Genomic DNA, 18,027 nt, shown 5'->3' with positions numbered 1-18,027 from the left:
CATTTAAGAGAGAAACTCTCATAGTTCTAATATCCCCCTCCGGTCTTTTCTTTCCTTTTTCTTTCTTTCCTTCTCCTTCTCCTCCTCCTCCTCCTCCTCCTCCTCCTTCTCCTTTGTTTTATTTTTTTAGACAAGGTAGCACTGTGTACCCCTGGCTGAGCTAGAACTCACTCTGTAAACCAGGCTGGCCTCACACTCACAGAGATCTGCCTGCCTCTGTCTGCCTCTGCCTCTGCCTCTGCCTCTGCCTCTGCCTCTGCCTCTGCCTCTGCCTCTGCCTCTGCCTCTGCCTCTGCCTCTGCCTCTGCCTCTGCCTCTGCCTCTGCCCCTGCCCCTGCCCCTGCCTCTGCCTCTGCCTGCCTCTTCCTCTTCCTCTTCCTCTTCCTCTTCCTCTTCCTCTGCCTCTGCCTCTGCCTCTGCCTCTGCCTCTGCCTCTGCCTCTGCCTCCTCTGCCTCTGCCTCTGCCTCTGCCTCTGCCTCTGCCTCTGCCTCTGCCTCTGCCTCTGCCTCTGCCTCTGCCTCTGCCTCTGCCTCTGCCTCTGCCTCTGCCTCTGCCTCTGCCTCTGCCTCTGCCTCTGCCTCCTGGGTGCTGGGATTAAAGTTGTGCTCCTCCACTATTGGTTATTTGGAAGTTTCTCATTGTGCACCCTGATCACACTCAGTTACCATCCTTTTCCCACCCTTGTGACCTCCTTCTAAAATGGAGGAGAAGTAGAAGGAGGAAGAGGAGGAAAGGGAAGGGGAAGAAGAAGGAGGGGGGAGGAAGACAAGTCCACTTTGGAATATATTGACTGGAGTATAATCTAATTTCCAATGACCAGCCTCTGAAATCCTTACCTGTACCCCTGACAGAAACCATTGATTGTGACAGCATCCTTATCACAATTTTTAAGAGTTTTATTCAGTAGCTTCCTGTCCAGGCTCTTGGTTTTTTTAATAAAGATATTTAATTTTATTATCCTCAATGTAAAAATGCACTGGCAATATGATTGTATGTTGAGATTATAAATTAATTTGCAATGCAGGCAACTTTTATAAACCTCCACATGCCTACCAAAGCAATGAATTATGTTGTACTTTCTAAACCTACTAATGCTCCCTTTTATATTATGTCACACTGCCATACCTTTGGTTTCATCCTATAACATTGTTTCTCACTTCACTTACGACAAAACTTTCAGCCACAGACCCCCTTCCCCTCTCTCCAAGTCTCCCATCCCCTTCATCTATCTATACTTGAGTAGCTTAGGGTAATTTTATACATTCCAACTGCCTAGCAACTGTTAAATTCCACTAGCATCTGGCTCGCAATTTCTCTGATTGTCCCAAATTTTTCTTAACATAATTTCTTCCTGAGATGGTTTCTTTCGTTGTTCTGTACAACTGAACAAATTACAATACTGATTGCCCATCACAGACAAGGCCTGCCCCACACTCCTCTTTTAGTTACTGAAACCTTTCTCCAGAATCCCCACAAAAAGCAAACAACCACAAAGGGGATTTCATTTTTTAATAATTTTTAAAAGTTATTTATGTATATACATTTTCATTAATTTATGTATTAATTTTACATCCCAATATCATCCACCTCTTTTCCCAGTTTACCTCTCACACAGCTCCCCAACCCCTTCTCTGAGAAGGGAGAGGACTCCCAAGGTATCACTACACCTTGGCACATTGAGTCACTGCAGGGGACTAGAACCATCCTCTACCACTGAGGCCAGACAACATGGCCCAGTTAGGGGTATAGGATATACAAGTAGTCAGCAGATTCAGGGACAGCCTCTGCTCTGGTTGTTGGGGAGATTTGCATGAATACTAAGCTGCACATCTGCTTGATATGTACGGGGAGCCTAGGTTCAGTCCACGCCTATTTTTTGGTTGATGGATCAATCTCTGGAAGTCACAAAAGGTCCAAGTCAGTTGACTTTGTTGATATTCATGTGGGGTACATGTTCTTCTCAGAACCCTCAATTATTCCCCCCAATTCTTCCATAAGACCCTCTGAGCTTCATCTAATATTTGGCTGTGGGTCTCTATATCTGTTTGCATTGTCTCCTGGGTGGAGTCTCTCAGAGGACAGTTAGGCTAGAATCCTGTCTACATTCATACTATAGTATCATTAGTAGTGTCAGGGTTGGTGCTTGCCCATGAAATGAGTTGGGCTAGTCATTTTTTGGCCATTCTCTCTGAATTTGCTCCATATTTGTCCCTGAAAATCTAGTAAGCAGAACACATTTGGAGTCCAAGACTTTGTAGATGGGTTTCTGTTCTTGTCCTTCCACTGGGAATCCTGCTTTGTAGTAGTAGATGGCTGGTTCAGGCTCCATATACCCCGAACAGGAAGAGTTTCAACTAGAGTCATCCCCATAGAATCCCTAGGTCCTCCCTACATTCTGGGTCTCAGGCACAATCTACAGATGCATTCCCCATCCCAGCCCACTGCCAATTTAAGTTCTGTCTTCTGAGGAATATTCAAGCATCCTCCTTTGAGTCCTCCATGTTTTTCGTCTTCTTTGGTTCTATGGATTGTAGCATAGTTATCCTGGATTTGATGGCTAATATCCACTTATAAGTGAGTATATATCATGCATGTCCTTTTGGGTCTGAATCACTTCACTTAGGACAATATTTTCTAGTTCCATCCACTTGCCCACAAAATTTGTGACATCCTCGTTTCTAGTAGCTGAGTCATATTCTGTAAATGACACATTTTCTTTTTCTACTCTTCAACACATCCTGGTGAGGATATGGAGCAAAGGGAACACTCCTCCATTGCTAGTGGAAGCGAAAACTTGTACAACCACTCTAGGAATAAGTTTGGTGGTTTTTCAGAAAATTGAGATTAGTTCTATCTCAAGACCCAGATAAACCAATCCTGGACAAATACCCAATAAGAGGCTCCACCAGCCCCTAAGAACTTTTGCCCAAATATGTTCATAGCAGCTTTATTCATAATAGACAGAAGCTGGAAACAACTCAGTTGTTTCTCAAAGGGGATTTGTCCACTTTCTCACTGCTGTGTGTACTCAATTCCAAATAAGCTCTGTTCTCATTCCATTGGCCCGTTATTGAACTATACAAATAATCAACAAAACCAGGAGCTGTTTCTTTGAGAAAAATCAACAAGATAGATAAACCCTAAGCCAGACTAACCAGAGGGCACAAAGAGACTATCCAAATTAGGAAAATCAGAAATAAAAAGGGAGACATAACAACAGAATCTGAGGCAATTCAAAAAATCATCAGATCCTACTATAAAAGCCTATACTCGAGGGTGGGCACTCCTGAGGCTGCAGAGCGGAAGAGACCACCAACACTGCTCACCCCTGCCCACATCCCTGGCCCAAGAGGAAACTGTATAAGGCCTCTGGGCTCCCGTGGGGGAGGGCCCAGGAGCAGCAGGACCCCTGTGCCTGAGACACCACCAGAACCAGAAGGAAACAGACCGGATAAACAGTTCTCTGCACCCAAATCCCGTGGGAGGGAGAGCTGAACCTTCAGAGAGGCAGACAAGCCTGGGAAACCAGAAGAGACTGCTCTCTGCACACACATCTCGGACGCCAGAGGAAAAAGCCAAAGACCATCTGGAACCCTGGTGCACTGAAGCTCCCGGAAACGGCGGCACAGGTCTTCCTGGTTGCTGCCGCTGCAGAGAGCCCGTGGGCAGCACCCCACGAGCGAACTTGAGCCTTGGGACCACAGGTAAGACCAACTTTTCTGCTGCAAGAAAGCTGCCTGGTGAACTCAAGACGCAGGCCCACAGGAACAGCTGAAGACCTGTAGAGAGGAAAAACCACATGCCGGAAAGCAGAACACTCTGTCCCCATAACTGACTGAAAGAGAGGAAATCAGGTCTACAGCACTCCTGACACACAGGCTTATAGGACAGTCTACCACTGTCAGAAATAGCAGAACAAAGTAACACTAGAGATAATCTGATGGCGAGAGGCAAGCGCAGGAACCCAAGCAACAGAAACCAAGACTACATGGCACCATCGGAGCCCAATTCTCCCATCAAAACAAACATGGAATATCCAAACACACCAGAAAAGCAAGATCTAGTTCCAAAATCATTTTTGATCATGATGCTGGAGGACTTCAAGAAAGACGTGAAGAACTCCCTTAGAGAACAAGTAGAAGCCTACAGAGAGGAATCGCAAAAATGCCTGAAAGAATCGCAAAAATCCCTGAAAGAATTCCAGAAAAACATAAATAAACAAGTAGAAGCCCATAGAGAGGAGACACAAAAATCCCTGAAAGAATTCCAGGAAAACATAAATAAACAAGTAGAAGCCCATAGAGAGGAGACACAAAAATCCCTGAAAGAATTCCAGGAAAACATAAATAAACAAGTAGAAGCCTATAGAGAGGAGACACAAAAATCCCTGAAAGAATTCCAGGAAAACACAATCAAACAGTTGAAGGAATTAAAAATGGAAATAGAAGCAATCAAGAAAGAACACATGGAAACAACCCTGGATATAGAAAACCAAAAGAAGAGACAAGGAGCTGTAGATACAAGCTTCACCAACAGAATACAAGAGATGGAAGAGAGAATCTCAGGAGCAGAAGATTCCATACAAATCATTGACTCAACTGTCAAAGATAATGTAAAGCGGGAAAAAGCTACTGGTCCAAAACATACAGGAAATCCAGGACTCAATGAGAAGATCAAACCTAAGGATAATAGGTATAGAAGAGAGTGAAGACTCCCAGCTCAACGGACCAGTAAATATCTTCAACAAAATCATAGAAGAAAACTTCCCTAACTTAAAAAAAGAGATACCCATAGACATACAAGAAGCCTACAGAACTCCAAATAGATTGGACCAGAAAAGAAACACCTCCCATCACATAATTGTCAAAACACCAAATGCACAAAATAAAGAAAGAATATTAAAAACAGTAAGGGAAAAAGGTCAAGTAACATATAAAGGCAGACCTATCAGAATCACACCAGACTTTTCGAAAGAAACTATGAAGGCCAGAAGATACTGGACTGATGTCATACAGACCCTAAGAGAACACAAATGCCAGCCCAGGTTACTGTATCCAGCAAAACACTCAATTAACATTGATGGAGAAACCAAGATATTCCATGACAAAACCAAATTTACACAATATCTTTCTACAAATCCAGCACTACAAAGGATAATAAATGGTAAAGCCCAACATAAGGAGGCAAGCTATACCCTAGAAGAAGCAAGAAACTAATCGTCTTGGCAACAAAACAAAGAGAATGAAAGCACACAAACATAACCTCACATCCAAAAATGAATATAACGGGAAGCAATAATCACTATTCCTTAATATCTTTCAATATCAATGGCCTCAACTCCCCAATAAAAAGAAATAGATTAACAAACTGGATACGCAACGAGGACCCTGCATTCTGCTGCCTACAGGAAACACACCTCAGAGCCAAAGACAGACACTACCTCAGAGTGAAAGGCTGGAAAACAACATTCCAAGCAAATGGTCAGAAGAAGCAAGCTGGAGTAGCCATTCTAATATCAAATAAAATCAATTTCCAACTAAAAGTCATCAAAAAAGATAAGGAAGGACACTTCATATTCATCAAAGGAAAAATCCACCAAGATGAACTCTCAATCCTAAATATCTATGCCCCAAATACAAGGGCACCTACATACGTAAAAGAAACCTTACTAAAGCTCAAAACACACATTGCACCTCACACAATAATAGTGGGAGAATTCAACACCCCACTCTCATCAATGGACAAATCATGGAAACAGAAATTAAACAGTGATGTCGACAGACTAAGAGAAGTCATGAGCCAAATGGACTTAACGGATATTTATAGAACATTCTATCCTAAAGCAAAAGGATATACCTTCTTCTCAGCTCCTCATGGTACTTTCTCCAAAATTGACCATATAATTGGTCAAAAAAAGGGCCTCAACAGGTACAGAAAGATAGAAATAATCCCATGCATGCTATCGGACCACCACGGCCTAAAACTGGTCTTCAATAACAATAAGGGAAGAATGCCCACATATACGTGGAAATTGAACAATGCTCTACTCAATGATAACCTGGTCAAGGAAGAAATAAAGAAAGAAATTAAAAACTTTTTAGGATTTAATGAAAATGAAGATACAACATACCCAAACTTATGGGACACAATGAAAGCTGTGCTAAAAGGAAAACTCATAGCGCTGAGTGCCTGCAGAAAGAAACAGGAAAGAGCATATGTCAGCAGCTTGACAGCACACCTAAAAGCTCTAGAACAAAAAGAAGCAAATACACCCAGGAGGAGTAGAAGGCAGGAAATAATCAAACTCAGAGCTGAAATCAACCAAGTAGAAACAAAAAGGACCATAGAAAGAATCAACAGAACCAAAAGTTGGTTCTTTGAGAAAATCAACAAGATAGATAAACCCTTAGCCAGACTAACGAGAGGACACAGAGAGTGCGTCCAAATTAACAAAATCAGAAACGAAAAGGGAGACATAACAACAGATTCAGAGGAAATTTAAAAATTCATCAGATCTTACTATAAAAACCTATATTCAACAAAACTTGAAAATCTTCAGGAAATGGATAATTTCCTAGACAGATACCAGGTATCGAACTTAAATCAGGAACAGATAAACCAGTTAAACAACCCCATAACTCCTAAGGAAATAGAAGCAGTCATTAAAGGTCTCCCAACCAAAAAGAGCCCAGGTCCAGACGGGTTTAGTGCAGAATTCTATCAAACCTTCATAGAAGACCTCATACCAATATTATCCAAACTATTCCACAAAATTGAAACAGATGGATCACTACTGAATACCTTCTACGAAGCCACAATTACTCTTATACCTAAACCACACAAAGACACAACAAAGAAAGAGAACTTCACCAATTTCCCTTATGAATATCGACGCAAAAATACTCAATAAAATACTGGCAAACCGAATCCAAGAGCACATCAAAACAATCATCCACCATGATCAAGTAGGCTTCATCCCAGGCATGCAGGGATGGTTTAATATAAGGAAAACCATCAACGTGATCCATCATATAAACAAACTGAAAGAACAGAACCACATGATCATTTCATTAGATGCTGAGAAAGCATTTGACAAAATTCAACACCCCTTCATGATAAAAGTCCTGGAAAGAATAGGAATTCAAGGCCCATACCTAAACATAGTAAAAGCCATATACAGCAAACCAGTTGCTAACATTAAACTAAATGGACAGAAACTTGAAGCAATCCCACTAAAATCAGGGACTAGACAAGGCTGCCCACTCTCTCCCTACTTATTCAATATAGTTCTTGAAGTTCTAGCCAGAGCAATCAGACAACAAAAGGAGATCAAGGGGATACAGATCGGAAAAGAAGAAGTCAAAATATCACTATTTGCAGATGACATGATAGTATATTTAAGTGATCCCAAAAGTTCCACCAGAGAATTACTAAAGCTGATAAACAACTTCAGCAAAGTGGCTGGGTATAAAATTAACTCAAATAAATCAGTTGCCTTCCTCTATACAAAAGAGAAACAAGCCGAGAAAGAAATTAGAGAAACGACACCCTTCATAATAGACCCAAATAATATAAAGTACCTCGGTGTGACTTTAACCAAGCAAGTAAAAGATCTGTACAATAAGAACTTCAAGAAACTGAGGAAAGAAATTGAAGAAGACCTCAGAAGATGGAAAGATCTCCCATCCTCATGGATTGGCAGGATTAATATAGTAAAAATGGCCATTTTACCAAAAGCAATCTACAGATTCAATGCAATCCCCATCAAAATACCAATCCAATTCTTCAAAGAGTTAGACAGAACAATTTGCAAATTCATCTGGAATAACAAAAAACCCAGGATAGCTAAAGCTATCCTCAACAATAAAAGGACTTCAGGGGGAATCACTATCCCTGAACTCAAGCAGTATTACAGAGCAATAGTGATAAAAACTGCATGGTATTGGTACAGAGACAGACAGATAGACCAATGGAATAGAATTGAAGACCCAGAAATGAACCCACACACCTATGGTCACTTGATTTTTGACAAAGGAGCCAAAACCATCCAATGGAAAAAAGATAGCATTTTCAGTAAATGGTGCTGGTTCAACTGGAGGGCAACATGTAGAAGAATGCAGATCGATCCATGCTTATCACCCTGTACAAAGCTTAAGTCCAAGTGGATCAATGACCTCCACATCAAACCAGACACACTCAAACTAATAGAAGAAAAACTAGGGAAGCATCTGGAACACATGGGCACTGGAAAAAATTTCCTGAACAAAACACCAATGGCTTATGCTCTAAGATCAAGAATCGACAAATGGGATCTCATAAAACTGCAAAGCTTCTGTAAGGCAAAGGACACGGTGGTTAGGACAAAACGACAACCAACAGATTGGGAAAAGATCTTTACCAATCCTACAACAGATAGAGGCCTTATATCCAAAATATACAAAGAACTCAAGAAGTTAGACCGCAGGAAGACAAATAACCCTATTAAAAAAGGGGGTTCAGAGCTAAACAAAGAATTCACAGCTGAGGAATGCCGAATGGCTGAGAAACACCTAAAGAAATGTTCAACATCTTTAGTCATAAGGGAAATGCAAATCAAAACAACCCTGAGATTTCACCTCACACCAGTGAGAATGGCTAAGATCAAAAACTCAGGTGACAGCAGATGCTGGCGAGGATGTGGAGAAAGAGGAACACTCCTCCATTGTTGGTGGGATTGCAGACTGGTAAAACCATTCTGGAAATCAGTCTGGAGGTTCCTCAGAAAATTGGACATTGAACTGCCTGAGGATCCAGCTATACCTCTCTTGGGCATATACCCAAAAGATGCCTCAACATATAAAAGAGACATGTGCTCCACTATGTTCATCGCAGCCTTATTTATAATAGCCAGAAAATGGAGAGAACCCAGATGCCCTTCAACAGAGGAATGGATACAGAAAATGTGGTACATCTACACAATGGAATATTACTCAGCTATCAAAAACAACGAGTTTATGAAATTCGTAGGCAAATGGTTGGAACTGGAAAATATCGTCCTGAGTGAGCTAACCCAATCACAGAAAGACATACATGGTATGCACTCATTGATAAGTGGTTTTTAGCCCAAATGCTTGAATTACCCTAGATCCCTAGAACAAAGGAAACTCAAGACGGATGATCAAAATGTGAATGCTTCACTCCTTCTTTAAATGAGGAAAAAGAATACCCTTGGCAGGGAAGGGAGAGGCAAAGATTAAAACAGAGACTGAAGGAACACCCATTCGGAGCCTGCCCCACATGTGGCCCATACATATACAGCCACCCAATTAGACAAGATGGATGAAGCAAAGAAGTGCAGACCGACAGGAGCCGGATGTAGATCGCTCCTGAGAGACACAGCCAGAATACAGCAAATACAGAGGTGAATGCCAGCAGCAAACCACTGAACTGAGAATAGGTCCCCCGTTGAAGGAATCAGAGAAAGAACTGGAAGAGCTTGAAGGGGCTCGAGACCCCAAAAGTACAACAATGTCAAGCAACCAGAGCTTCCAGGGACTAAGCCACTACCTAAATACTATACATGGACTGACCCTGGACTCTGACCCCATAGGTAGCAATGAATATCCTAGTAAGAGCACCAGTGGAAGGGGAAGCCCTGAGTCCTGCTAAGACTGAACCCCCAGTGAACTAGACTGTTGGGGGGAGGGCGGCAATGGGGGGAGGGTGGGGAGGGGAACACCCATAAGGAAGGGGAGGGGGGAGGGGGATGTTTGCCTGGAAACCGGGAAAGGGAATAACACTCGAAATGTATATAAGAAATACTCAAGTTAATAAAAAAAAGAAAAAGAAACGATAGCGTGTCTTTAACAACTAGTTTGATCTGATTGTGTGAAGTTAAAATAGTGATTATATATATATACATATATATATATATATATATATATATATAAAGTTCATCTAGTGTATTACAGAGCAATAGTGATAAAAACTGCATGGTATTGGCACAGAGACAGACAGATAGACCAGTGGAAGAAAATTGAAGACCCAGAAATGAAGCCACACACCTATGGTCACTTGATTTTTGACAAAGGAGTCAAAACCATCCAATGGAAAAAAGTTAGCATTTTCAGCAAATGGTGCTGGTTCAACTGGAGGTCAGCATGTAGAAGAATGCAGATCAATCCATGCTTATCACCCTGTACAAAGCTTAAGTCCAAGTGGATCAAAGACCTCCACATCAAACCAGATACACTCAAACTAATAGAAGCAAGGGTGGGGAAGCATCTCGAACAAATGGGCACTGGAGAGAATTTCCTGAACAAAACACCAATGGCTTATGCTCTAAGATCAAGAATCGACAAATGTGATCTCATAAAACTGAAAAGCTTCCATTAGGCAAGGGACACTCTTTTTAGGACAAAAACGACAACCAACAGATTGGGAAAAGTTCTTTACCAATCCTACAACTGATAGAGGGCTTATATTCAAAATATACAAAGAACTCAAGAAGTTAGACTGCAGGGAGACAAATAAACCTATTAAAAAATGGGGGTTAAAGCTAAACAAAGAATTCACAGCTGAGGAATGCCGAATGGCTGAGAAACAACTAAAGAAATGTTCAACATCTTTAGACATAAGGGAAATGCAAATCAAAACAACATTGAGATTTCACCTCACACCAGTGAGAATGGCTAAGATCAAAAATGTAGGTGACAGCAGATGCTGGCGAGGATGTGGAGAAAGAGGAACACTCCTCCATTGTTGGTGGAATTGCAGACTGGTTCAACCATTCTGGAAATCAGTCTGAGTTTCCTCAGGAAATTGGACATTGCACTACCTGAGGACTCAGCTATACCTCTCTTGGGCACATATCCAAAAGATGCCACAACAAATTTCAAAGTCACATGCTCCACTATGTCATAGCAGCCTTATTTATAATAGCCAGAAGCTGGAAAGAACCCAGATGCCCTTCAACAGAGGAATGGATACAGAAAATGTGGTACATCTACACAATGGAATACTACTCAGCTGTCAAAAACAATGACTTTATGAAATTCATAGGCAAATGGATGGAACTGGAAAATATCATCCTGAGTGAGGTAACCCAATCACAGAAAGACACACATGGTATGCACTCATTGGTAAGTGGCTATTAGCCCAAATGCTCAAATTACCCCAGATCCACAGAACACATGAAATTCAAGATGGATGACCAAAAGGCGAATGCTTCACTCCTTCTTTAAAAGGGGAACAAGAATACCCTTGGGAGGGAATAGGGAGGCAAAGTTTAGAACAGAGGCAGAAGGAACACCCATTCAGAGCCTCCCCCACATGTGGCCCATATATATATATATATATATATATATATATATATATATATATATATATATATATATATATATACAGCCACCAAACTAAGACAGATGAAGCAAAGAAGTGCAGTCTGACAGGAACCGGATGTAAATCTCTCCTGACAGACACTGCCAGAATATAGCAATTACATAGGTGAATGCCAGCAGCAAATCACTGAACTGAGAACGGGACACCCATTGAAGGAATCAGAGAAAGGACTGAAAGAGCTTGAAGGGGCTTGAGGCCCCATATGAACAACAATGTCAACCAACAAGAGTTTCCAGGGACTAAGCCACTACCCAAAAACTATACATGGACTGACCCTGGGCTCCAACCTCATAGGTAGCAATGAATACCCTAGTAAGAGCACCAGTGGAAAAAAAACCCTTGGTCCTGCCAAGACTGAACCCCCAGTGAACGTGAATGTTGGGGGAGGGCAGTAATGGGGGAAGGATGGTGAGGGGAACACCCATAGAGAAGTGGAGGGGGAGGGGTTAGGGGGATGTTGGCCCAGAAACCAGGAAATGGAATAACAATTGAAATGTAAGAAACACCCAAGTTAATAAAGAGGGGGAAAATAGTTCATCTAGTGTTTGCAAGTTTTGCCTTTTTGCAACAAATTGTCACCTTTTGGGAGTGTTCGCTCCTTCCCTGAGAACACATTTAAACCCATATCTGTAATTTTGTATAGTTCTGTAAATCGAGTGGTTTTAGTTATTTTCACACTGAACATTTTTCACCTCTTAAATTGTAAATACCAAGTAGACATTGAATAAAGGGATGGCTTCATTATGACATTTTCCTACAAGTATATTATTTATTTTGATCACATTTACAGTGCCCCCATATCATTATAATCGACTATCTGTTCCATTCCTTGTTTGTTCTTTTAATGGATCCTGCATTCAATGTTTAGAGTAATCTGTGGCCTTAGAGCTGATTCAGAGACAGAGATCTCAGAAAAACAAGCTAGAAAATACACCCAAGAGGATTCATTAATATACTATTTCTTAGAATCATATTTCCAGGGGAGGCCATTTCAGCTGGGAGATAAGGCCTTTTAAAGACAGCAAAAAGAATAAAGAAATAAAAGAGGCCACAAGCTCAAAAGACATAGTGTGCTCCTCGACAAAGCATCCATTCACCACTATGCTCAGGTAGGTATATTTAGGTGGAGCCCTTTGGACAAATCTTCTAATTTCTACTTCTTTCATCCACCTTTCATCTTACTCCCAGATGGAAGAAGGACTAAATAAATCTGAGCATCTGGACCCAAGACCAATTGGACAAATGACAAGGAGCTAGAAGATTTCTTTACATGAAACTTGTTGAACAGAAAGTTTCTACTCATTCTCAAATATGAAAACTGTAAGACATCTTGACACATAGAACACTAACAAAAGACTGTTACCTGACTGGCTCCCCCCTTATCTATCTCCAGAAAACGTCTGTAGATGAAAGGAAGGAATAGAACAGTGCTGACACCTGACATTGTAAGAATTCCTTCCCTACTTACTGACTTAACAAAACAAACCAATTAGGTACTACTGAAATGTTACTTCTTCCCTCCTTTACATTAAATAACCTCAATTACCATGCAGTTGAATTGTAACAAAGGTAGTCAGTTACGCTTCTGGTTATCTGACATAATGAGTATGTCTCTCAGGTAATGCAATGTGTATCCTCTGAGCAAGTCCAAAGCAGATGCCAAAGTACAAAACTACAATAACAAATTTGTTACTGGTTTTAGTTCCACTGTCCTTTCAATTACTCTATTTTAGGATTAATAAAGACACATTCAGATGTCACAAATACATGCACCTACTTTGTTGTAAATACACATCAATTTACACTACAGTAACAATATATCACTTTTGTCAAAGATACCATTATATAGCAGTTTAGTAATGAAAATGTATATAATGGTCTACTACCGTCTTTATGTACAGTGATTTACTAGTATACCCTTGTGTTCTCCTTACTTCTACTTCTATGTGTGCCAATGTCCTACATCCTTGAGTCCTGCTACAGTATTATATCCTGTGCATTTTGTAACAGCATATCTGTGTATGCCTGTACTGGGACATCTATATGTTCTACATTCTGAGAATCTTCTAGTCTAGAGTTAAGTACCTCCTTTCCAGGAGTAATTTCAATACCCATCTTTATAACATTTATCAGGATACCAGGATACAATTAAAAGACAAATTTAGATATCAGCAACCAAATATATTTAAACATAAAAAATAACATTTTATTGGAAAATCAATGTGCTAACATAAAAACTAGTTCTATAATAATAAAATTCAATTAAATCATCTGTTTCTAGGCAACTAAATATATCACTCAAAATGGAGTTTAGAAATTCGACATTGGGCAGTGGTTTCATCTTGGTGGGGATTCTGGATGACAGTGGCTCTCCTGAACTGCTCTGTGCCACAGTCACAGCCCTGTACATGTTGGCCATAACCAGCAATGGAGTGCTACTCCTGGTCATCACTATGGATGCCCGGCTCCACGTGCCCATGTATCTCCTACTTGGACAGCTATCTTTCATAGACCTACTCCTAACATCAGTTATTACTCCCAAGGCTGTCATGGATTTTCTGCTCAAAGACAACACCATCTCCTTTGAAGGTTGTGCCTTTCAGATGTTTCTAGAACTGGCACTGGGTAGTGCAGAGGACCTCCTTCTGGCCTTTATGGCCTATGACAGGTATGTGGCCATTTGTCATCCTCTAAATTACATGATCTTCATGAGGCCAAGTGTCTGCTGGTTCATAGTAGGTACTACATGGTTCCTGGCATCTGTGATAGCCCTAGTATTTACTATCTACACCATGCACTATCCCTTCTGTCAATCCAGACAGATCAAACACCTGTTCTGCGAGATCCCTCCATTGCTGAAGCTGGCCTGTGCAGACACATCCACATATGAGCTGGTGGTTTATTTGACTAGTGTTTCTGTGTTGATTCTTCCTGTTGCTGTTATCATGGCATCCTATGTACGAATTCTGCTTACTGTATTCTACATGCCCTCAAATGAGGGCAGGAAGAAAGCCCTTGTCACCTGTTCTTCTCATCTGATTGTGGTTGGGATGTGGTATGGGGGTTCTTCACTCATGTATGTCCTTCCCAGTCAATTCCACAGCCCCAAACAAGACAATATCCTCTCCATTTTCTATACTGTTGTCACTCCAGCTCTGAATCCTCTCATCTACAGCCTGAGGAATAAGGAAGTCACTGGGGCTTTAAGGAGAATTCTTAGAAGACAGTTGTTGCCAATACAAACCACTTTCTAGGTAGTTCTTTTTAATAGCTATCTTCTAAACTTACTTCTTCCTTAAAGTCGAAGTTCAGCTATGAATACAATTGTCTTGGACAAAACAAACAAGTAGAAGTGTGTATCTGTTGATTTAAAAGTATGGAAATGAAACAACCCTTATTAAGTACTTTTGACATCTTCTCTATGAGATATTTTACAAAATAATTTCCCAGAGACAACTTCTATGTATATTTAAAAGAATCACTTCATTTTGTATTTTAACGACTAAATATTTGAGTGAGTTATATCCACATAGAAGGATTCTTTACACTTAGATATTTTTCTTCTTATTGTATTGTGGCTTTACATGGTGTGATGAGAATATTCAGGTCTGCTGTTACGGTACAGGGATTGAAATTCAATGTAACTTTCTTGTATAACTTAGAACATGTACATAACCTTTCTGAACCAGGTCTTTAACTTATAAATTCCCTGTAATAAAACACATATCTTATAGCATTTTGTGAGAGCTGATTATACAATACATATAAAGACAGACAGTGAAGAAATATTTTGATTATTATCTAGAATATGATGGTCACTTCATACATTTTAACAGTCTTTTTTTTTCTTTCCATCTTTATTAACTTGAGTATTTCTTATTTACATTTCGACTGTTATCCCCCTTCCGGGTTTCCAGGCCAACATCCCCCTAATCCCTCCCCCCTTTCGGTGTGGGTGTTCCCCTTCCCATCCTTCCCCCATTACCACCCTCCCCCCAACAATCACGTTCACTGGGAGTTCAGTCTTGGCAGGACCTAGGGCTTCCCCTTCCACTGGTTCTCTTACTAGGCTATTCATTGCTACCTATGAGGTTGGAGCCCTGAGTCAGTCCATGTATAGTCTTTGGGTAGTAGCTTAGTCCTGGAAGCTCTGGTTGGTTGGCATTGTTGTTCATAGGGGTCTCAAGGCCCTTAAAGCTCTTTCAGTCCTTTCTAAGATTCCTTCAACAGGGGTCCCATTCTCAGTTCAGTGGTTTGCTGCTGGCATTCGCCTATGTATTTGCTGTATTCTGGCTGTGTCTCTCAGGAGAGATCTACATCTGGTTCCTGTCAGCCTGCACTTCTTTGCTTCATCCATCTTATCTATTTGGGTGGCTGTATATGTATGGGCCAAATGTGGAGCAGGCTCTGAAGGGGCGTTCCTTCAGCCTCTGTTCTAAATTTTGCCTCCCTATCCCCTCCCAAGGGTATTCTTGTCCCTCTTTTAAAGAAGGAGTGAACCATTCGCATTTTTGGTCATCCTTCTTGAGTTTCATGTGTTCTGTGTATCTAGGGTAATTCAAGCATTTGGGCTAATATCCACTTATCAATGAGTGAATACCATGTGTGTTTTTCTGTGATTGGGTTACCTCGCTCAGGATGATAGTTTCCAGTTCCATCCACTTGCCTATGAATTTCATAAAGTCATTGTTTTTGATAGCTGAGTAATATTCCATTGTGTAGATGCACCACATTTTCTGTATCCATTCCTGTGTTGAAGGGCATCTTGGTTCTTTCCAGCTTCTAGCTATTATAAATAAGGCTGCTATGAACATAGTGGAGCATGTGTCTTTGTTAAATGTTGGGGCGTCTTTTGGGTATATGCCCAAGAGAGGTATAGCTGAGTCCTCAGGTAGTTCAATGTCCAACTTTCTGAGGAACCTCCAGACTGATTTCCAGAATGGTTGTACCAGTCTGCAATCCCACCAACAATAGAGGAATGTTCCTCTTTCTCCACATCCTCGCCAGCATTTGCTGTCACCTGAGTTTTTGATCTTTAAAACCAAATTTTCAATGAAGTTTTAAGAGGTAGCATTTGATTTTACATTGGATGCTTTTGTAAAATAACTAGATGTTTTGTTGCTATTTAAATGACCACTCTCACTGCTGGAATTTTATCTGCTGTGGTCTTACACAGGTCTTGTGCATGCTGTCATAACCACTGTCAGTTCATATGTGCAACTCTTCTGTTGTTTCTGAAAAACACTGCTTTCTTCATAATCATCTACCACTTCTCCCTTCTACAATTTTCTACCTACAATTCCACAATGATGTCTGAGGCTTTGGTGGAAGAGTTGTGATATACATGTCCCACTTAGAGTTGACCATTCTATAATCTCCTGTTCTCTGTACCTTAGAACACTGTGGGTCTCTGTGTTAATTTCCATCTGTTGCAAAGAGAAGAAGCTTCTCTGCTTCTCTCATGATTCGAGATAGATGCACTGGTCTGCATGTAGGATAAGTCATTTTAGTGATACTCTTTCTTCAGCAGAATCATAGCTGTAGCTTCCCCTCATACATCCTATGAGCTGTCTAGACACAGATTCTTGGTCCCAGTAACTGTGCCAGATATGTGTTGAATTTTGTGGAGTGAGATTTTAAACCCAATCCAAAAGTTCTAGCTTATTTCCATGACTTTTACACTACTATTGCACAAGTGGGCACATTTTACCAGGTGGGTCATTATCATAGCTTACAAGGTCTAAGATAGGATCAGACTGATAATTTCTTTCCTTCAGTTCATCATTCTGTCACTAAGAAAGCTAGGCAATAAAGAAACTTCCAGGTCAGGTAAATACCAGTATGATATCTCCATGTACTATGATCCAAGCATGTTGTGTCTTTTATTTAAATTATTTTAGTTATTTATTTTTACTTTACATCCTGATCACATATTTCCCTCCCTCCTCTTGTCCTAATACTTCCCATCTCACCTTATTTCCCCACCATAATCTCATCCTACCTTTCTCCTCAGAAAAGGCTCAGAAAAAGGGAGGACTCCCATAGATATCAACCCATCTTATCATATCAAGTTACAGGAGGACTAGGTGCATCTTCCTCCATTGTGGCTAGGCAAGGTAGTTCAGTTAGGGGAAAGGGATCCAAAGGCATGTAAGAAAGTCAGATACAGCCACTGCTCCTGCTGTTAGGAGTTCCATCATGAGGTGTCTTTAGTAACCAATTGATGCCATCAAGTTCAGTGGGGTAACCAAGTACAATAACAATATCAAGCAATGTATGGAGTTTTATGGGACATTACTGGCAAGAAGCTTCAATAGAGATAATCCATTCCTACAATTGGACTTTTTCATGTTAGTCTCTGATGTCTAATATAAAGTATTTAATATCTGGCAGAGGGAATTGGGACCCACAATCTCTGCCTAGACAGATCATAGGGCTTATGAAAGAACTCTTAGTTGTTCCATTATGGGGTGACTCTATTTAAGCATTTTTAGTATATGTGAATGCTTGTACTTTAGAAATTTTCTGCAGTAGTAGTTTTTTCATGATTTTTCATGATCTTTTTCATGTCCTCAATGTTAGTTATTTCTCACCTTATTCCTCTGCCCTCCTTTTTCCTACCACATTTAACCACTACTGTTTCGTTA

General features: G+C 40.7%; 1 protein-coding gene and 1 long non-coding RNA gene across 3 annotated transcripts in view; one reads left to right on the top strand and one right to left on the bottom strand.

The window, feature by feature from the left end:
• Positions 1–18,027, bottom strand: part of LOC120099902 (uncharacterized) — a 148,485-nt gene that overhangs the window by 91,032 nt on the left and 39,426 nt on the right. The gene's annotated exons all lie outside the window — the stretch shown is intronic.
• On the top strand, positions 13,684–14,634 carry Or2ag19b (olfactory receptor family 2 subfamily AG member 19B). Its single transcript, NM_001001018.1, has one exon. It carries the CDS (start codon positions 13,684–13,686, stop codon positions 14,632–14,634), a length of 951 nt encoding a protein of 316 aa, NP_001001018.1.

Source organism: Rattus norvegicus, chromosome 1 (assembly GCF_036323735.1).
Source record: "Rattus norvegicus strain BN/NHsdMcwi chromosome 1, GRCr8, whole genome shotgun sequence".
NCBI lineage: Eukaryota > Metazoa > Chordata > Mammalia > Rodentia > Muridae > Rattus > Rattus norvegicus.
This window is presented reverse-complemented; position numbering and strand designations above follow the sequence as displayed.